General features: G+C 40.1%; 2 protein-coding genes across 2 annotated transcripts; both read right to left on the reverse strand.

Annotated features, from left to right (window-relative positions):
• Positions 1-3,117: 3,117 nt before the first annotated feature.
• gpr12 (G protein-coupled receptor 12) lies at positions 3,118-4,409 on the reverse strand. Its single transcript, XM_053675027.1, has one exon. It carries the CDS (start codon positions 4,403-4,405, stop codon positions 3,380-3,382), a length of 1,026 nt encoding a protein of 341 aa, XP_053531002.1. The 5' UTR covers positions 4,406-4,409; the 3' UTR covers positions 3,118-3,379.
• An 8,168-nt stretch (positions 4,410-12,577) lies between these two features.
• Positions 12,578-23,214, reverse strand: usp12a (ubiquitin specific peptidase 12a). The gene is made up of 9 exons (XM_017453477.3): positions 22,673-23,214; positions 18,597-18,677; positions 18,305-18,518; positions 15,908-16,140; positions 15,675-15,751; positions 15,471-15,554; positions 15,183-15,380; positions 14,931-15,009; positions 12,578-13,853 (listed from the first exon to the last, which is right to left on the reverse strand). Exons 1-9 carry the CDS (start codon positions 22,718-22,720, stop codon positions 13,752-13,754), a joined length of 1,116 nt encoding a protein of 371 aa, XP_017308966.1. The 5' UTR covers positions 22,721-23,214; the 3' UTR covers positions 12,578-13,751.
• Positions 23,215-23,332: the final 118 nt, after the last annotated feature.

A 23,332-nucleotide genomic window follows, 5' to 3' on the forward strand; every position in this document is an offset into this window, starting at 1 on the left:
AACGGCAGATGCAAACTGCATGAACATGTTACACTGACGGGAAGGAACCGAGTCTGCTCTTGGAGAGTCATATTTTCATATGGTGATATTTCCCACTTGCTGGACGAAGCTGTTATTGCTGCTGGAATATTGCTATCATTCCGGTGAAACACTCAGAATGTGGTTATTGCTTACTCATGGAGTCGGATTTGAGAGCAGGAGTTTATATATAAGCATGATTATAGTGCGATTCTGGGAAGAAAAACTTTTTTCAGCCAAAACATTGCAGTTTATCATTCGAAATTCTGCTATTTTTGCACTGGAGCTATAGGGGAAAAACATCTGTACACCAATTAGCATCGTGCGAATGTGGTTTCTACGCTCTTAAAATCGGTAAAAAGGATGGTTAAGGTCCTCTAAACACACACAACCTGTCAGTGAGTCCAGCTGGCTGGAGTGATTTCAGCGACTTTTATAGGAGATTATGACTACACTGAGCCCGTGATTAAAGCAAATGACTACGACATTCTGTTTACGTCATCGGTGCCCTGTGATGGATTGGCACCCCGTCCAGGGTGTCCCCCGCCGCATGTGCGCCCCATGCCCCCTAGGATAGGCTCCAGGTTCCCCGCAACCCAGTACGGATAAGCGGTACAGAAAACGGACAGATGGACGCCCTCGATCAGCCGTGATCCAGGCTCGTGTACAAAACAGGCTCGCATATACGCAAACATTCCCGAAATAATAACAATATTTTTTCTATCCACCTGCACGATTCGTTAACGTTTCGCCGTCATCGCTACGGTATTTGTAGCTGTCCTGTACGTTTGGTCTCGTCGTATAACATTTTGTCAAACAGCCAGAACTTTGTTCTTCGCCTTTCTTTGCTCGCAAATCACATGCGCTCTAAGACCGCCGACCTCAACTCACGAGTCACAACCAAAGAATTCGTTCATCTACATAGAACCTTTCGGTTTCCCCAGAGGGACAAATCAGAGAATATTTAAGGCTACGTCCACGTTAATTTGGATCAATTTGAAAGCGCGTCTTTTTTCTGTACGTTTTGGTCTTGGTCTTACGAGATGGCGTTTTTGAGGGGTTTTTTTCGAAAACGCTCTCCCAAGTGGATAAATTCGAAAACGCGGTTTTTACGTTGTGGTGTGGACTGAGAAAACAGAGATATTCAAATACAAAGACGTATTTTAAGTCACGTGACGCGGTCGAGTGACCCATTCAACTCGAAACAAACGAGATGGTGGACGATGACGTACCGCAATTGTTGTGCCTGCTATCCAGTTTGGTAGCACTTTGTACAACCTTCAGATTTTTTCAAAGTGGATGGAACGTTCGCTCGCGATTGCAGTTCGGCAGAGGAACACGAGGGCAACTTCTGTTTTTACGCACGTACAGTATAAGGATTTAAGTGTTTTCGGACGTTTCCGTGTGCATGAGCTATTTTGGGAAAACATTTGCAACATGGCAGTGTAGAAGGAGAGCGTTTTAAAACTAATCTATCCGGATTAACATGGATGTAGCCTAAGCGTGATAGATTTAGTAACAGATCTAGACAATATGCGAAACAACTAAATGACCAAATTGTACTGAAAATGTTTTTTGTTTTTTTTTCTCAAAGGTTTTTCGGATAGTTAAAGGTTCATTGTTTTAGGGTTCCCCTAGTGGGAAAACTAGTATCAGGTTCAGACAGGGTGTGTGTCTATAACCAAATAGCAAAATTGTCCATCCATGGGTATTTAAAGGTCCTTTGTTCCCCCAGAAGAACAAGCCAATGACTGTTCAGGGTTCTCCAAGTGTTTACAGGGTATACACGTGATGCTATTTGTATTAACGGTCATAAGCTTCCACTAATCCAAAAAGTTCCATCTAAAACCATGAGAGTTTCTACAGCTTGTCCTTCAGGGAGATATCTGGTAAAACCCTACAAACAATTTCCCTCTAATAAAACATTCCAACTAGAACCCTTTTAAACATCGAAAAACATTCAATCGACCTTCGAGGAACCCCCTTTTTTTTCCGAGGGTAGAACAGTTTGCTTTAATTGCCTCAAATAAAAAGAGTTTAAATGACACTAATATTACATTTCAAACTGAGATTGATTCAAACAGGAACCATACGTTCCATAGAATCTTCTCGGTGGTGTTGTGGATACTGAACCTTATAGCTCGAGTGCAAAATTTACACACAAAAACCATTTTTTGTGCACTTTGTGCAATTTTTCGCCCTTCACTATTTCTTTGAGGAACAGCAGCTTAGCAAAGCTCTTTCTTCGAATGTTGCCATCAGCTAATTTTCACAAGCACATATCATAACCTCCCTCATCATCGAAACCAATGATGTCAGAGGAGACCAGTGTTGCTAACTAACTAACCTGGGGTTTGTTTTGGTTTTTGTCTATAAAGCAGCATCTGTGTTTGCTCTCATTATCTTCCTCATCAGCTGCTTGCTTTCCAGGGAATACTTCACTTTCTGGTGATAAGGGTTATTAGGTATTTTTGTTAAGTAGCCCTTGAAAATCTTGCTCTGTTTATATATATATATATTATAATATTAATTACCAATTAATATAAATGAATTTGTTAATTTTTCTATTGGCCATTACTGAGCCTGGAGCTCAGCTGGAAGTAAAGCATGAAGGGGAAAAACAAAGGACATTTTAAATCTGACACAACACGACTGAATTAAACAAACATCACTAGTGCGTACATTCATTCAACGTGAACCCCCTACTCATTCATACGCTACTGCTTTAATATCCGTGCAGTTTGCATCCATCCGCCCTGTATGCAGGAGGAAACCACTGCTAGTCATCCTGTGGCAAGAACTCAAAATAAAGGCATCAATGGGTTTCATTCATGTTAGCTCTTCATGGTCTTCTGATTTGGAGGACAGCGTACATTCGGGCACATTTGGGTCAGGGTCTTTAAAGGAATATAATTGAAAGAACCCTCACAAAAATAGCAAGCAGGGTAAAGCAAGATGGACGCTGCTTTTCTCTCCAGCGGATGATGCGAGGCGCGGATCAGTGAGCGCTTCGGCTATTTTTAGATCCCCATGGCTGCTTGGTTTTCAGCACACGTTCAGAATGCAGCAGAGAAGAGCGAGCCCCCTCGTCTCAGCCTCCTCCCTCACTGAGGGATGCCGCTGAGGCCTTTCAAAGGAGCACGCACTGTTTACAACAGCAAGTTTATCTACATTTTATGTACAGATGCTTGCCGTGAAAAGGTAGGCTTTGGTGGCAGTTTGGTGGCACCAGAGTGAGGGGGTACGAAGGCCATTTGGCAGTGGTCGAACTTACATCACAATAAGGGGAAGACGTAAAAGAAGGGCCACACATATATCCCCTTGTCTCACAACAGCATGCAAAGTCTAAGAGACGTGTACGTTAGACGTCGCTGGGCGTCCGTGCCCGCTGCACCACGCTGGCCGGGATGCAGCCGCAGCACACCATCCAGAGCGCCTTCTGGATCTCTTGGTTACGGAAGGCGTAGATGACGGGGTTGATGATGGAGTTGTAGGTGGCGGGAACCAGCGTGGCGTAGGTGTACAACGGCGGGTAGGTGTAGTCGGCAATAAGCGAGTAGACTGTGAAAGGCATCCAGCAGGCGGCAAACGTTCCCAGGATGATGGCGAGTGTGGAGACGCCTTTGCGCGTCGTGACGTAGTGCGGCGTGGCAGCCAGGAAGTGGTGCTGCAGGGCGATCTGGTGCGCATGCCGCATTACGATCTTGCAGATTTGCATATACAGCTGCAGCATGAGCCCGAAGAGCAGCAAGAAGGACACGGACAGAACAGCGACATTGTTCTTTGTGAGTGGTCGCACCACGCTGCAGGCATCCTCCTGACTCAGGCAGTTTACCCCGGTGACGGGCAGCAGACCAAGGCACAAGGACGCCCCCCACAGCAGCACTAGCATGGTGTAGGTGAAGGCAGCTGTGCGCTCTGAGTTGTACGTGAGCGCGTAATACAGCGACAGGTAGCGATCGATGGTGATGGCCAGCAAGCTGAAAACAGAGGCAGAGAACGAGGCCACCACCAGGCCGATCGTGAGCAGCTGGGCCGAGTCCGAGCGCAGCAGGTAGGCAAAGGTGAAGTGGAGCACCAGACCCACGCCGGCTAGCAGGTCAGCCAGCGCCAGACTACCGATCAGCAGGAACATGGGAGCACGCAGAGCCGGGTTCTGCCAGATCACCAGGACCACCAGGGCATTCTCGCAGGCTATCAGGGTACCCGACGTGCACAGCACAATATCCCACGGGTTCACCAGCAGCTCAGCAGAAGACTCCGGGGGTAAAACAGCAAGTGGAGGAGGCGTTCCAGCCGTCAGGTTCTCTGTGCTCCCACCACCACTGCTGACCCAGCTGGGGTCAGGGGTCAGCCAGCTCGGGGTGACTGACACCTGCTCGCTCATTGTGCCTCCCGTCTGAAAGACAACACACATTTACCATTTTAAACAACTGTATTCTGAAAAAACAAGGTTTCTTCAGACATCCTATACGCTGTATGTAGAACCCTAACATGGAGAGGTTCTGTTTTCAGAAAAGGTCCAAAGCAGGAAGGATACTAGAACACTTAACCATCCAAAGAGAAACACACAAGGAGATTTTTTTTCTTTTTTAAAAATGCAGGTATTTCATAAACACTTACAGAAGTTTTCAAAGGAATCAAAGATTCTTTGGTTTCTGACTTCCATTAGGGGGGTTCTACTTCTTCTAAGGTTCTACACAGAACATTTAAGGGTTCTCCCAGAGGGGAGAAATCTCATAAGGGCTGTAACTCTCACTTTGGCCTAGAAGTGAGACATCACGATATAATTTATTTCAAGATGAGAAAGTAAAACGAGAAGTCGGCTGCTGTATTATGGAAGTGCTTCAAAGTAAGCGTGTTGTTGGCGATACATTTCAGTTTCAGTTTTAACCAGAAACAGAATTTTGTATCACTTAAGAGCGGCACAATCTGGTGTGTATGTGACATTATTAATATTTTCATATATTTGGCTTACATACAGCCTGTGTAAAAGGAACAGAAATCACCTGTTTTTCATTTTAGAACCCAAGAACGGTTAAAATATTGACTCTGCTCAGAAGGTTTTTATTATTATTATTATTATTATTATTATTATTATTATTATTATTCCATTTCTAAACCCTGCTTTGGACACATGCAGAGTCTGAATCTCGCCGTGTTATAAAACTGCTCTTTAAAGAGTAATATGAACTATGCAATTAGAGGTCTAGTATCATTATTATCATTATCATCATCAACAGGCTGTTATTCTTTCTGAAACCATTATGATTATTACTAACATTGTACTAATAACACTTTTACTCTTGCTCTTGCCATCAGTTAATTATATTAATCTTAACACTATTGTAACCATTATAACAGACCTTTTCATCTTTTCGTATTGTTTAACTTCCTGTATGGCCTGATATTCTAGCGCTCATGACTACAGCACACTAATCTCTGATCCAATCTGTCTAAATGAGACATTTGTTCAAATGTGAGGATGGTTGGACTTTATTCTATTTGAGTTTTCAATCATTCATATATACATATATGATATGATATGTATGTATATATGATATATCATATATATATATATATATATATATATATATATATATATATATATATATATTTTTATATATATATATATATATATATATATATATATATATATATATATATATATATATATATATATATATATATAATCTTAATAAAATAATATGAATTGGTAATATTACAATCTAGCCCTAATTCTTCATCTTTAAATCATTTGAACTGTAACTCATCACATTATAAAGGAAATGTTATGACAAATGTAAACAGTCTCTATGGTACCTTAAAGCCCTGGCTCAAACCCTGAGAGATAGCATGCATGCAAGACTTCACAGTCACTCTCAGCCTCTTTTATCTGAATCAGTATTCCTATCATATTGTATGTGGTTGAGTGCAAAATTTACCCCAAGCATACCCCTGGGACGACATGAAGAAGACGCAATGCGGTTCATAGCAACACAAACCGTTCCAGTTTGTTGTTATTTCACATATTTCTTCATGATCACATTATAACTAGCTATGAGGACGCTGCGGTCTGGACCTCGGTAGTTTACAAAGGTTTTTTTTTTTTTTACCTTTCACGTAGCTCATCTCAAGTTTTCAAATTTACACAGCCGATCAGGTAAAGCTACAATTTCCATAACGGGCTATAAATAAACACTTAACGCCAGGTCAATTCGAAGTTGTTGTTTTGTGTAACGTCACTCATCAACACCACGCAACGAACGAGATCAAATTCATTACTAACTAGTGTACTGATGGCAAAGTATCATCTAGCGTAAGTCGCAAATCAACAGGCTGTCACTTCAACCAAAACATTTAACTCAATAAAATGAAAAACTAACAACTAACTGGACAGTTTATGGACCAACGGAAGGAATATAATGGAGGTTTTTTTAAATTAGCAGGTGATGAATGTAAATCGCTCTGGATAAGGGCGTCTGATAAAGGCTGTAAATGTAAACGTAAATGTAAGTGATGTAGTACACATTTTGCACTGTGATATATTTATTGACATATTATACTGATAAGGGCGCACAGTGGCTTAGTGGTTAGCACGTTTGCCCCACACCTCCAGGGTCGGGGTTTCCTCCGGGTACTCCGGTTTCCTCCCCCAGTACAAAGACATGCATGGTAGGCTGATTGGCGTGTCTAAAGTGTCCGTAGTGTATGAATGGGTGTGTGAGTGTGTATGTGAGTGTGCCCTGCGATGGATTGGTACCCTGTCCAGGGTGTACCCCGCCTTGTGCCCGATGCTCCCTGGGATAGGCTCCAGGTTCCCCGTGACCCTGAAGGAAGGATAAGCGGTATAGAAGATGGATGGATGGATGGATTATACTGATAAAATAACACGTTAATGCAACCTCACGAAAATTTTGAGCCGGGTTACGGCCCTGATCACAAGTAACAAAAAAAAACGGTCAGTATTTGGCGTGACTTGTGCGGGTCGGAGAAAAATTAAACCACAACAATTTTTAAGCTTAATTAGTGGTGCTTGCGTAGCAAAGCATCCCTATCATTATCTCACATTCTTCTTCTTCTGGAGAAAACTTTGGCACATAATTCGTCCCACACCGTTTATGTGACGGACATCAGTGAAGGCTCAAATCCATCCATCCATCTTCTGTGCCGCTTACCCTTCAGGGGAACCTGGAGCCTATCCCAGGAGGCATGGGGAAAAAGGCGGGGTACACCCTGGACGGGGTGCCAATCCATCGCAGGGCACACGCACATACACATTCACACTCTACGGACACTTTGGACATGCCAGTCAACCTACCATGCATGTCTTTGGACTGGGGGAGGAAACCGGAGTACCCGGAGGAAACCCCCACAGCACAGGGAGAACATGCAAACTCTGCACACACAGAGCAGTGGTGGGACTCGAACCCCAAACCCTGGCGGTATGGGGCGAACATGCTTATAGAGAAAAGATGTGCTAGGACTTTTATAAGCTATCAGACTTACACTGTTTGAACAGCGGACAAAAAATTTGCATGTTTATGGCCCATAGGGAATGAATGAGGAATAAAACATGGGTGTCACAGCTCGCACGTCATTTGGCTGACATGCTCGTATAATGTATCCTCTTGTACGTCTTAGGGAGTAGACCCGGAATGCCTTGGGGAGTAGACCCGGATTGTTCCGTTTCAGAATTTTTGCGACACAGACATGAGTGACATGTCCAAGTGTTCGGCTAGGTCCCAGATAATCAGAAAATCCCATTTGAGGATCGATCCCGTGTGGAATTTCCCGCTGGGTGTCACAATACACACTAACATAAAATGAGCAAACAGGCAAACAGATACACTGTTAGATTGAGCTCTATAGAAAATCTTTGGCACCTGACTAGCACTAGTACCAAATTATTTACGCTTCAACAAACGCGTACACACATGAAGCGCCCCCTACTGACTGGCATGCGCAACTGCATTTCAGTGGCGAATTTTGCACAGATGAACACCACTCACATTTTTTGTCATAAAATGTCAGTTCTAGTTTGCCTTATAACATACAGTCATTTGTATAGTTGTCTTGATTAGGGCTGGAACTAGCTGTGAGGACATTGAGGTCTGGGCCTCTATAGATTCAAAAGGTATTTTTCTTTTGTATAGTGTTTCATGGAGACCACCAGGTGGTTTGGGTCGAAAAAAACTGCCACTCTTCTAAATGTAGATACTAGAAAAGTTAATAATAAGGAGGCACACTTTCTTATTAAGTACTGTAAGAAACACCATTTTTCCTAGAACACATAACTTATAAGAATCTTTGCTTTGTGTAAGTTTGCTCAACAAAAACAGTCCATTTTAATGTAAAACAATAAACATCTCAGATCTATTTACCATAGCTAAATAAACTAGTCCACTAATGATAAGATTGTCAGAGCTACTGCATTGTTCTTTAATAGCCTACATAATCAGTTCACTGTGATGATGTTGTGATGAAACATGCAAATTACTCAAATTACACATGTGATGTGTTTTTGAGGCTCAGCTTCAATAAGGAGACAAAATAAATGCTATATTCGTCCATCCATCCATCTTCTATATCCTTTATCCTTTTCAGGGTCACGGGGAACCTGGAGTCTATCCCAGGGAGCATCGGGCACAAGGCGGGGTACACCCTGGACAGGGTGCCAATCCATCGCAGGGCACACAATCAAACACCCATTCATACACTACGGACACTTTGGACACGCCAATCAGCCTACCATGCATGTCTTTGGACTGGGGGAGGAAACCGGAGTACCCGGAGGAAACCCCCGCAGCACGGGGAGAACATGCAAACTCCACATACACACACAGGGCCACAGTGGGAATCGAACCCCCGACCCTAGAGGTGTGAGGCGAATATTCGTGTGTGCTCTTATACTATGTGCTCCTTTAATATAAAGACAATTCACAATTTTGTCTTTATTTTTAAGAAATAGTGAAACTGTTTGGAAATCAACAGGTAAGTTATAGGCTTTCTTGCATGTAAAGCAAAATATTAAACTCAATAAAAGTAATAACGCTGTTATGGAAGAACGAAAGGAAAACATTACGCGGAATAAGAATGAGTTGTACACGTGTAGTACGCTTTCAGCATTGTGATGTATTATCTCTGACACATTTCTGCACATCATTCTGGACATCACTATAATTTACATCTGACTTTTTGATGCATGATACGCCTCTGATTCGTTTCTAGATATCTTGTCTTGCTTTGTGTGTGTGTGTGTGTGTGTGTGTGTGTGTGTGTGTTTTTTTTTTAGATCATTTTATTATTATTTTTGTAATAGCGGTGCATTTTCCTGTTACACAGAAAGCCTGAGGAGGAAGGGGGTGTTGGTGTTAACTTTGTTGTATGTTTCTATGATTTTATGCTGTAGACAAAGGACAAGTCATGATGCTAATGGGATGCAGCTATTTATTTATTTTTTAAACATAGGTGGGTTGGATTTACTAAAGATGGCACTGCTTATCTCAAGGCAAGCATCAGTGAGATTTCATATGAGCTCTTAAGCTCTTAAAGCACTGCACTGCAATTATATTTAAAAAATCGTTTGACGTTTGAAGGCTTCTTTACTAATAAAATCACATAACCCTGATATTTGCAAACATTTTTTTAGAACTGGCCTGTTTAGTGCATGCACTATGCTGTTTTATACGCAGCCTATAGATCATACATCCAAGCATGCATGCATATACTGTAGAATCTTTAAAATACCCCCCCTAGTAAAAAAGAAATCCTCGCTTAAATCCTTCTATAAATGAGTCCTACCGTGAAATTTTGGAGGTCGAGGCGCGTGATTCAGACGCGCTCGCGACCTTGTTGCGTGTCCATGTCCCCACGTCGGCGGCGGGGATCGGTGCCGCAAGAAGAAGAAGAAAAAAACGCGCTCGTTTATCACCGGGCTGCAGGCGCGAGGGACAGCATCTTCACAGAGCGTCCTTCGTGCACGAGCACGAGAGAAACCGGATCTCTCCTCCTCCGCCCTCCTTCCTCCACGCACACACACGCGCGCGCGCGCGCACACACAAACACACTGTATATTGCGTTAGTCACGCTTTGTTTGCGTCGGAGGTCCAACTTGGAGAATAAAATCACAACCGACTGTCCAAAGGTCGCAGAAAGCCGGAGGAGTGAGTGAGGCTCTGTGTGGGCCGGGTTGCCAGAGTGGATCATCCGTTTCTCAACCTATTCACGATTTAAATCGGTCTCTAGGGAGCTTTAAATCAATTGGAAATCAAATGAAATCAAATTCTAGCCTGTCTGAGCAAGGGAAATAGTTTTATGATGTGCCAACATGACAGCGCAGTTGTAGCTGCAAGTAGATTGGACAAGCAAGCATTGATTAGTTCATTAGTTCTCACAAAGCAAGACTCTGTATGTTAGGATCTCTAAGACACATGCAGACCCTCCTCCTGTCTTAGTCTTCATGCAAGATTTATTACTGCATATTCATGACATGTTCGAAGAATTTACATCATTGTGGAACAATAATACAATTTTATAATGTACAATATTATAGTGATTTTAATATTGGCCTAGTGGTTGTTGTAGAAATCAGAGAATCACTCCAATATGATCCTTGGTTGTAGTGTTTTTTTTTTTTTTAAATCATTATTTTTTGGCTCATCAGCAGCAACTGGTTTTATTGGTGTCAGTTCTGTGTGGGTGGATCTGCTGAAGCGTTGAAACAGACCGCATTTGCTTTTAAAGTTGCTCATTTTGCTGCTCCCCCGTGACTGTCTATTCTGAGGATGTGCTATTAACAGCACGCTGATCTGTGTCATCCAATCTCCCTTCCGATCATCCTGCATTTTTTCCTGTTTTTCTCCATCCTGTGTAACCCTTAAATTCCCTACAGTTCCTCACCTTTCGGTCTGTTTACTCTTCGAATGCACCGACTATGTCTGAGATAAGAATGTAGAGGTGATTGGGGTTAGTTGTAACATCCATCCATCCGTCTGTCCGTCCATTTTCCATACAGCATTCTCCTCCACAGGGTCGTGGGGGAGCCTGGAGTTTATCCGAGGGAACTCGGGGCACAAGGCGGGGGATACCCTGGACGGGGTGCCAAGACATCACAGGGCACAATCGCACACACATTCATACACAACGGACAATTTCGACATGTAAACCTTTGGACTCGGGGAGGAAACCGGAGTACCCGGAGGTAACCCTTGAAACACGGGGAGAAAATGCAAGCTGGATTCAAGCCCCAAACCCCGGAAGTGCGAGGCAAACCTGCTAACCACTAAGCCACGTGTCCCCTCGGTTTGTCACATATTTATTCGAAGTGAAATATTCTAAAGCTCCAGTTTTTGTTTGTTTTTTTTTTACACCCGGTAAACTTCATTGAGACTGGATTCATTTTACATTCCATGGATGTAGGATTCCTCCCGGAATATCCCTGGGATTATAGTACCGTCCAAATCCGACATACACGCCGCGCACAACATGTACCGACGATCTCTGCTACTTCCTCCCAAGCTTTATTTTACTTCGTAACGTCTCTAGTTAACATGCAGTCGTATGTGACGCGATGAAAGGACATCGGGGTTAGAAGTTTTGCTTCCATTTTACACGCCAGTAAACGTAAATCGTTTGGATATCACGTCAAACCCAATCGGCACAGAAATAAAGAATGGAAACGTCAACCGTTGCACATTTGTCGCTTGTCGATGCGACGCACACAAGTTCACAGAAAATGTCGCTTTCTAGTGTGAAGAAGATAGGGTTAGTGTCACCACTGTAGCCTGTCGATGATTAAAGCAATTGATAGCAGTACAGCTGACGTCTCTCCTCTCCACACCGCAGATAGATTAATCCCAGACTAAACAGGTCGAACGTGTCTCATTGTGCATCTTGACAAATTTGTTCTGACCTTAATCAGCATCGCACTGCTTTACATTCCTCTGAACGGCCTGAAGGCGAATTGATTGAGCATCTAACGAGCACTTGAGCCATTCCAGACACTTTAAGCGATCGCTGAACGGCCTCTGTGAGAATGGACGAGTAATCATATGTCAAGCCAAAAAAAAACCACACAATTAAAACCACACACACACACATACGACAGAGCTCCTGATGGATCCGCTGACACAGGCCAGCAGTGAGGAGGTGGAAATTACATTTGATTTAAAACCAGGCTACGATCCAACAGCTCCGATTAGCAACAACGCCCAGAAATGATGGCACGGTAAAAAAATTTACACATTTTCAAACGTTTTTTTTTTTATTCAAATGCCATAAATCAGCCTTGAGATGTTTGGTATCTGAAGTTCTTTAGTTTTGCACTGGAGCTCCGAGGATAAGATACAAATGAATATACATTTTTGTCCCGTCTTTATTATTATTATTATTATTATTATTATTATTATTATTATTATTAATAAAACAGAACAAGAATTAGAATATTTATTTTTTTTTAAAACAAAAAACACAGAAATCCACAAATTTGAAAATGTGACGTAGGTGAATCTGGCAACAGCCCTCAACAAAAAATAAACAAACAATTTTATTTAAAAAAAAAAAAAAAAAAAAAAAAAAAAAAAAAAACATCTAGAGAACATTTAACACATTCAGAAAGATAGATACTGATTTCACAATAATGTCAACTCTTCTTAATTTTGTCTTTGGTGTGGGGTGTACAAATGTTTGCACTCGACCGTCACCCTAAATCTTTCCTACCGATATGTCTACAAGCTCAAATATAAACTATGTTATTATTCGCATAACCTCCAGCTTCCTGGTGTCATTCTGGGAGGCAGAGTGATACCGAACCGCACTATAAATACATTTCAAAAATAAAACGGTGACGACAGTGACATTTTGTTCGTCCTCACAGATAGAATCAGCAAATCGGTGACTGCTTCTTTTTATTTTTTACTATTAACTGTCAGCAACAAACACGGTAGCTTCAGTGCAGAACTAAAGAAGCAAGCGTCAGACCCCGAGCATTTTTACTAATAGCGTAAATGTGATATTTTTATTTCAACCTGATTTCACTGGGTTAAATGGAATCCAATTAAAAGGCTCACATTTATCGTTTATCTACATCTCGATCTATACGCTTTATTTCTTTTTCTTTAAAACAGAAAATTATTTCACAACAGGCCGTCTCAAGCAAACCCTCACACAAACCTGCCAAACACCTACAAAACTGTATCAAAAGTGCACCATAGTGTTATACATATTTTCAATGTTTCAATCTTTTTCACCTATATCAGTAATTAATATTATTATAATTTCATAATATTTATACAAATACCACTATGTACAAGGTAGAAATACATAAACCCACAAATAACCCCATATGTTCAGTTTATAGCCCCTCCCCTCTGTTCGGGACACGCCCCCTAATTTCCCCCCCCCATGCACAAGCCTTTGGTCAGAAACTCAGGCTTAGAAAGGTTGCAGCATGTCAGGACTGTCAGTATCACAGAGCCGAGTACATTTAACACATTTCAGCCAGTGCGTTTAAACATTCTCACGATGTACACACAATGCTGTAACCGCATCACATCCGGATTGCCGTGGGGGGGAGGGGGAGGACGCTGGGGTGAAGGGTCGGGGGGGGGAGAGGGAGGGGGGGCGTCAGCGCGATCTGATCCAGTCTGCTCAGGGTGAGACGCAGCAGGACTCGGAAACGGAGGCCGGCACGTTCCGCAGGGTTCCGCGAGGGGCCGCTGTGCTGAGCAATCTCAGTCTCTGGATTGGTAGAACAGGATGTAGCCCGACTCGGAGTTCTTGGAGATTTCCGAAGTGAGTCCGTAGAACTCCTCTATCGCCTGGGCATCGATTTTCTGTCGAGAAAACCAAAAACAAAACATGGAACCTAAAACATGCTGTCGCAAAGCAACCCGCGACCACTGACTTTCTATATACACGTGCACGACACGGAGCCACGATTTCTGCGACAAATCAACATTTTAGCTAGGATGCAGATTACATAGGATGTGATAAAGCGACAAATCCAAAGACAAATCCAGCCCGTACAGGAGGTTTTTTGTGATTGTTGTGACCAAAAATGCTTGCTTTTGCTGTGGCTTTGAAAAAATAAATAAATAATAAAAACTAAAAATAATGTAAAAAAATAAATACTTGAATCGGCAAAATCGCGATTGCACGAAATTATTTAGTGCGCTCTTTCGCAGTGTATGTTGCTAAACAAGACCTCATATTCGACTCACATGAATAAAAAGGGCGTTGGCTGAATGCGCGTTGTGGCGACGTCACAGGACGCGTCTCGGCCCGAATCTGTGGTAATTTAGAAAAATTGCGAGCGCCTCCGGATATTGCGGAGTTTCCTCGATTTTGCGTTCATTTCTGCCCTCGCAGAATCCTGGAGGGATTTCCGATTTCTCGGGCCAACCCTATGGCAAGCGTGGTCCGACGTTTTCCTCGGTTCCCCGCTCACGACTTTTAGTTCCTACCTGCAATTAGTTCCCGTTTACCACTTACAACTTGCTTTCCCATACGATACGTATAGAGACATTACAAAGAAAAATAAAGCTTGGATGGAAGTAGCAGAGAACGTTGGCGGCTCTGCCGAGTCTACAAACCTAGCGTCAGTGACGATAGTACGAAGCAAAGCACGTAAGATGTACACAACACACTCAATACTGCCTGATTATATACTGTAGTATACAACCGTGGGAGAGTAATCATTTATAATCGCACTATCCAAGTTTCTCTTTGGAGTCTCAAGCTTTCTTCTTCATGTCTCTGGGGGTTTTTTCCTGATTAGGGATCTAAATCTAACTCTCAATGTGTATTTCTCTAAAGCTGCTTTGTGATTGAACGAAATTAAAGGCGCTTTAAAAAAAAAAAAAAAGCATGCTGGTTTGGATCACATACATCTTGTGAATGTAGTTAATTACCTCTACGATGTCATCATCGAAAAGCAGCCAGAAGTCGTGACTCTTGACGATAGCGATGTAGTGTCCGCGATTGGGCCCGCTGTTAAGATGAGATCAAAATATATTAATCACACATAATACATGCCAATAATAATGAATAGATCCTGTTTAAAAAAATAATAATAATAAAATAAATAAATAATGTTCAAACATACTGAAAGAAAATGAATCAGGTACACAACAAGCATAAAATGTTCGGTTTGTCAAACCAACCTCCCACAATGCACCACCACGGCGACAAGGTCGTAAAGCCTTTCGGGATTGGTCGCGTCTCCGGACGTGTTGAAGAGGCGGAGCTCCAAAGGGAAGACCACGCGGTAGCTTAGCTTAGTGTAACGCTGGAGCTGCTCCATGTATTTAAATCTCTTCAGATGCAGGGCTAAAATCATGGGCAGCTTCTTCACCCTCATCCTACGACACACACACACACACCGTTAAAACACGCGTAGACTGAACTAAAGCTCGAACAGAGTGGCCAGACGTTACAGACGTCCTCTTTACCTTTTGTGTGCCTCTTGTTTACTCCTACATTCCTCACAGTAGTATTTATATTCACTACACAGGGTCTCTGTATTACTGAAGCCCCTAGAGACAAAATGGCGGGTATTAAAACGTAGTTCAGGGTTAAACTACAAGCTGAAGTCGTCAATCAGAATTCGTGGTCAAAATAATCCAACGCGCTCGTGAGAAAAACCCGACACACACCTGAGGCAGTGCGTGATTGAAGTGTTCTGCTCAACGTCCACAGACAAATCCAGGAAGTCCTCGTCCTTGCTGCTTATCTACGAAATAAAAAGAGAAGGTTAAATGTTAGATACAAAAACATAACGTGAGTCTGATAGCCGTGATTATTATTGTGTGTTATGAGGAGACCGAGCTTTAAAAGCTGACGTTAACCGTCCCCTCATACATTTCTCCACTAATCCAGGTTGCATTACCGTCTCGCAGGTGAGGCAGCGCGTCTCGTTGGTCAGTGTGCCCTGGAAGATCTCGTGTACCCATGTGGTGGACGGAGGAGTGCTGTTACTCTTCTGTGAGTCCAGCGTGCCGTTGGCCAGTTTGCCGTTCTGCTTGTCCTGCTTCTTCTCCTCCTGCAGCAGGTCGGCTATAGTGTTCAGCAGGTAGTTGAGGAACTCGTGTGCATCCTGCTGCATGTAGTTATCAAAGAGCTCTGCAACCCAGAGTGAGTGTTGTTAAACAGTGAATCAAATCAACGACAAATTTAAATTCACAAAACGATTTTAAAATTCTTTACACCGGACTAGGGCTGCAACTAACGATTATTTTCATAAGCGATTAGTTGGCTGATTATATTTCCAATTAATCGGATGGGGGCAAACTTTCAGGTTAGTAAAAACAAATGTGTTCCATTTGAGACGATATTACCTTTCTAAAATTCATAGACTAGACCAGTGGTTCTCAACCTTTTGTGAGCATTTTGGGACCCCTAGAATATTTTGAGCAAACAACAAGGACCCCCTCACGCCACAACAATTATAGGCTATATATTATACAGTCATTTCTATATAAGTTGCCTTAATTTATTGATATTTAACATTAATAATATTAAAATTGAATCAAAGCATTTCAAGATTTTATTTTTGACATTGATTGTTGGGGCGACATTTAATTTGACTCTCTGAATTATCCTTTGTTTATTTTATCCATCAGTGCAACACTTTAACTTGTCTACCACTCATAGGTTTTTGCAAATTATCATTTCATTTGTAAATAAATTTAAAATAAATCCATCAATGAACGATCGTCAGCTCAGCTAGCCTGATATTTGCGAATAACCAAATTGATTAACTTTAAAACATCTCATTTGAATATTTTGATACATTTAACAAAATACACACACTATATGTGTGTGTGTAATATAAATATATATATATACATACATATACATATATATACACATATATACACATACATACATATATACACATACATACATTATATATATATACATACATTATATATATATACATACATTATATATACATACATACATTATATATACATACATTATATATATATATATATATATATATATATATATATATATATATATATAATGTATGTATATATATATATATATATATATATATATATATATATATATATATATATATATATATATATATATATATACATACATTATATATATATATACATACATTATATATATATATATATATACACATACATTATATATATATACATACATTATATATATATATATATAATGTATGTATATATATATATATATATACATACATTATATATATATATATATAATGTATGTATATATATATAATGTATGTGTATATATATATATATATATAATGTATGTATATATATATAATGTATGTATATATATATATATATATATATATATATATATATATATATATATATATATATATATATATACATACATTATATATATATATACATACATTATATATATATATATATACACATACATTATATATATATACATACATTATATATATATATATATAATGTATGTATATATATATATATATATATATATATATATATATATAATGTATGTATATATATATATATATATATATACACATACATTATATATATATATACATACATTATATATATATATATATATATATATATATATATACATACATTATATATATATATATATATATATATATATAATGTATGTATATATATATAATGTATGTATATATATATATATATATATATATATATAATGTATGTATATATATATATATATATATATATATATATATATATACACATACATATATATATATATACACATACATTATATATATATATATACATACATTATATATATATATATATATATATATATATATATATATATATATATATATATATATACATACATTATATATATATACATACATTATATATATATATATATATATATATATATATATATATATATATATATATATATATATATAATTTAAACATTTTTAAAACTTTCCTTGGACCCTCTGCAATTACACCACTGACCACTGCACTAGACGGTAGTGCATAGTGTACGTCATTTGGGACACAACTTTAGTATTTGCTCTCCGAAGCGTGTTTTCGGAACAGAAGTAATGCAATGAGTAAATGTACCGCGTGCAGACCAACTAATCGATAATGAGATTCGGTGTCAACGATTTTCATAATCGATTTTATCGATTAGTTGTTGCAGCTCTACACCGGACGCCATTTTCCAGACCAGTACGACCTGTCGGCTCTTTCTGAAATCTTTTCACGCGCTCCTTAGCTGACTCGTTTCCCCTCACCGTTCTCTTTGCGCAGCCGTGTGATGAATTTCTTCGGAGGGATGACGCCCACCTTCCTCTTCTGGTTGGCGATGCTGTGGAACAGGTCGGCCAGGCAGGTGAGCAGGTTCTCTTTGCGCCGCGGCTGACTCCTGTAGGCCAGGATCTTCTCCCGAAACGGCCGGCAGAAGTACAGAGCCTGGAGCACCGAGTTGCAGTAGCAGGTGTTCCCGAACTGCGGGGTGAAAAACGAAACGTGAGTCAGACGTGAACGCGGCGACGCGAAGACTAGATTAAACGTGCGCGTTCTTACGTTAACCAATCCGAAGTAGTGCTCGTTGACAGGGAACTGCTCCGAGCCAATTTCTTTCTCCAAAGCGGAGGCATTGGCGCCCTGAAAGATAAACATGGACGGCATGACGATTTCAGTGGCAATAAAATGTAAAACATCAGAAATTTTATTTCATCTTTTGATCAAAACTAATTCCAGTCAATCAATTAAGTTATTACTTATCCAGCAAATCTTCCAAATAGGTTTCGCCATCAGACCCACGTCACCATGTGTAGCGTGACATCACATCACATGGTTTTAAAGAGAGGCATGACAAGAGGACTGAGAGGTAAGTGGACTTGTGCTTTCAATAAACAGACCTGTAACCCTGGGCTAACTCACAATACATAACATTTACATTCGCTGCAGGAAAACGTGACTAAAGAAGCCCAAAGCAGAGTTTTTTAAGGACATTGCAAACCAAAAACAATCACGTTCGATCCGATTTTTAATCCTGATCTGCGCCACTTTTATATGTGGTACTAAAGTCCGATACACTCTGCAGTTTTTGTGTAGCAATTAATCTCAGGTCCTGTCTGCATGCATACAGATATTTTTAAAACGTTGTTTTTAATCTACTGTTTTTCAAAAATCTCTCAATCCACACTCATGTGAGCCCAGTGACAGCACGGTAAGTCATAGTAACTGTGTGACACGCCTCATGTAACAGTAAGAGTGTGTGTATTGAGTGGTACAGATGGAAAAACATCAACATACTATATGCATGCAGAGCATTTTCCAAAAACAAAGCTTTTTTTCCATTCATATGAAAATAATGAAAATGGCTCTTTTTAAAAAAAATATATATATAGCTATACATACATTTTTTTTTTTTTTTTCTGGACATTTTTGAAAAGTGTTCGAGTGACGTAAAACACCACTTGTGTGTGGATGAGAGGCCAAAACTCAGAAATAACTAGAGGACGACCGATAGTGGATTTTACCGATGACTTTATATACTGAATGAAAACATAACAGTCAAAATAATAATGTGGAATTTGATTACGAAAATAAACAGTACTGACGGTACCATGAAAATCTATTGTACATTTTTTAAAAATGAAATAAACATTAAAATATATTAACGATTAATGGATATTAAAGTAAATAAAAGACATACATCTGAAGTGCGCTAAAAAGTAACACTCCTAATAACAAATAAAAACAGATATCCAAAATGAATAAAAAAAACACTTTAAATAACACCTCAAAATTAGTCGGTGAGTTTTTATCTTGCCTCTAGAGGCTGCTCTCGCACTGTATAATGACAGCGGACTCTACTCAGCTGCTCCAGCAACCAGGAAAAACAATCGGTGTGGATTTTTGCCGATAAGCCATCGCTCAAGCAATCGGTTATCAGGTAACCTCAAGTTATAACTTATTTATGTTACATAACTATGTTCTTTCTATATTATAAAAAATATGAACGAGTGTACGTGTAGAACAGGGCCTCGGGTGAAGCGTTCGGAAGGAGCGAACTTCTCATTGCTCAGATGGAAAGAAGAGAAAATTTGAATCAGAGCATCATTTGATACTTGGTTTGGTTTCATACTGTATATAATTAAACAAAACAAAAACAAACAAAACATTGACTGAGGAATGGTGGGGCTGAAAACATACTCAACATACAAAAACTTTCATTCAGTGGTAAAACAAACTTTAACCAAGTACGTGTAGAAATCACAAAAATCACCTGAGCATGATGAACATAGAGCCAGCACTAAATAAATCATTAGATAATTCTAGAAACTATCAAATCAACCATCAGTTTCTCTTTTTGTTTGTTGACCAATTCTCCGAAGCTTTCCGCTTCAGATGACTAGTTTTATCTTTTAAAAGCAGTTCCACTTCTTCTTTCTTTTGGTCGACACTGCACTTTTCCAACCTTAACCCTCATTCTTCTGCATGTGGCTCAGATCAGGCGTTCAGACTCGTGTCGGATATACAACATGTTAATATGATGTATGAATGTAAACGTCCTGGGAAATCAGGTTTTTGCAGAAATCTAGAGAACATTTCAGAACATTTCTGATAAACAGACAGAGAGGTCTTCTTCCCCCACCTAAGTACACCATATGCTTCAAGTCAAGTACAGTCACTTTAGAATGAAATTCCCCATGACACGGTGTGAGAGCCGTGATTAGACTCTTTACGGTGACACAACAGTCAAAAGCATTCGAGATACACCACACCCCCGACCAGACACGAATGTAGCTTTGGGAACTTTCCAAACGAGCCAATCAAGTGGAAGTGGAAGTGGAGGTGGAAGTGGAAGTGGAGGTGGGGGGGTGGGCAAAGCTTAACTCAACACGGCACTCATGATGTTCATTCTAGCATGACATCTCTGCCAACTTCTCAGAAAAGTAAAACGATTCCACACCAACCATTTCTTTTCTCAACCGAGGTATGAATAGAAAACGGAAAACTACGCGAGAAGACGCAGAGGAAAAAGAAACCACACCTACGATCCACGTTTACCGCTAACGAGCTGCTACTGTAGAGCATAAATGATCTAGAGGGCATTTAATTAAACAAACAGAAGACAAGCACAGGATGAGTCATCACAAATATTTTAATCAGCTTTTTTTTTTTTAACACTATCTTACTGATGTCCATAACACCGGTCCGAAACACGCATTTTAATTTCAGGAGCATTTTAAACACTTCAAATGAGATATGGTATGTGTGTGAAATTAAATGCGTGTGCCATTATCTATCTATCTATCTATCGATAGATAGATAGATAATAACAAAAATGGTGATTGTAATATGACACAGGTATGTGTTATGACAAGAATAAAGAGAGATTGAGATAGATAGAGATTTACAGAGATAGATAGATTTACAGAGAGAGAAAGGGAGAAAGATTGAGAGGGAGAGCAAGAGAGCAAGAAAGAGAGAACGAGACAGAGAGAGAAAGCAAGCAAGAGAGAGAGAGAAAGTAAGAGCGTGAAAGAAAGAGAGAGAGAGAGAGAGAGAGAGAGAGAGAGAGAGAGAGAGAGAGCTTGGATAAGGAGCTAGCATTTCTCTTTACAATCCATTAAATGTCAATGAGTCGGGCTTGAGGAAGTGTCAACACTAAAGAAATGGTACGGTCCGTTGTAGGGGTGTTCAAAAATTGTGATTTACGAGTCTTTCTGAGACGGGTGGGGAAACATTTTTCTGTTTATCGTTAAATTCTACTTACTGCCTGTAATGTACAGGAACTATCAAACCTTTCCAGTTTACTTTGTTTTGGGGGATAAAGTCTTAAATTGAGGGCGTCAGATCCCGCCCAATAAGCCAAAGTGTGTTTCGATGGTGTCACCTACGCTACAAGCATCTTACACTATTACGGATGTATTCTTCTACCTCATATTATTATTATGATCATTTTTTTTTTTTACCCCCAATAACATCATAGCAGGACAGGATACATGATTAGGGGATTTATTACATACGAAGTGACCTTCCTGCGTCATTTTATGTCAGGAAAAAAAAATTTAATCTCCATATTATTTTGAACACAAGCAGTAGACAGTCTACCGCAACACCGCCATTAGTTTTCAGTGTTATTCACTGTTACAGTACCTTTCAGGGGAAAAAATAAGTAAACACTACAAACCCTACACTATAATCACATCCAACATAATCAATGTAATGTTTTAAATCGGGACGTGCAACACCGACGTGCTTTACTGTTATTCAGTTGTCATTGCTGGCTGTGAATGTTTCATGCTAACCTACAAGCTGCAGCTTTAGTAGAGCACAAAACCGCAGATCTCCGCTTTGCGGTTACAGGTTTAAAGCACAATCACACATGTGGAAAATCCCCCCAAAAAGCGCAATTAAACGCGAATTGTTACTCAGTTTACTACCACCGCTTGTTATTAGGCCTACGGAAGCATCCATACTTGGCGCACAGGGAAAAAACAGCTCGCAACTGCAAGGAAGCAAAAAAAAAAACCTGGAAGCTAAAACAGCTAATTGCTCTGGCTTTATGCTAAACAGGCAAGGGACAGAACAAGAGGTTGTGCAGTCCATGTTAGAAACGACAGTTTTATATTAAATTCGCTTACCATGGTACAAAAAGAGGCAAATTTGGAAACTGTCATTAGGATTTCCATTCGGCCAGCGCCATCTTCCACCCAATCACCGCGCGGAGGCGAAAACGAGTCCCCAGTCAAGACCGATCGCAGAGCTTAACCGTGGGCTGTGTCCTAAAACCCTCCACATCGACAAATATGGCTCTACGTAGGACGCGGAAGTGCATCACAAACTACGCATGTAGTGCACTCATATAGAGACCGGCTTGTTATTTGGAATTCCGCCATGACGGACAAGCCACCGGGTCTTAGTGCTCGGTATTAAATCATATTTATCTGAGCACCTGTATGATTGAGATTTTTTTTTTTAAATAACAACGTTTCAATTCGTTTCTGATGCGGTTAGATGTACGCTTCATCAACTAAAAAAAACGCCTTCCATCTTGACGTCTGACGTATTCACTAAACTTGTATGCCATTTTAGATAGAAATGCATTCAACACTAGAGCCTTAACAACATTTAAATAGATGTCCGTGACCACTGACAACGGCATTTCAGCAAGAAAAAAAACAAACAAACAGTTTAGGTCCAACCGCATAGCGTCACGTTTATAAAACGTGATTTTATTCAGGCAATCACTCGAGAGTCCTATTTTCCTCCCGAGAAGGCCGAGCTGCAGGACCCCAACATTC

The sequence above is a fragment of the Ictalurus punctatus genome, chromosome 23 (genome assembly GCF_001660625.3).
Source record: "Ictalurus punctatus breed USDA103 chromosome 23, Coco_2.0, whole genome shotgun sequence".
Lineage (NCBI taxonomy): Eukaryota > Metazoa > Chordata > Actinopteri > Siluriformes > Ictaluridae > Ictalurus > Ictalurus punctatus.

Bases quoted from the DNA above. Each gene is read 5' to 3' on its own strand.
- gpr12 (XM_053675027.1), bottom strand. From the start codon at position 4,405: ATGAGCGAGCAGGTGTCAGTCACCCCGAGCTGGCTGACCCCTGACCCC.
- usp12a (XM_017453477.3), bottom strand. From the start codon at position 22,720: ATGGAAATCCTAATGACAGTTTCCAAATTTGCCTCTTTTTGTACCATG. The intron at 15,555-15,674 runs GTGTGTGTCGGG...TTTTGTCTCTAG, and splicing joins TCAATCACGCACTGCCTCAG to GGGCTTCAGTAATACAGAGA. The intron at 15,010-15,182 runs GTTGGTTTGACA...TCATCTTAACAG, and splicing joins GTGGTGGTGCATTGTGGGAG to CGGGCCCAATCGCGGACACT.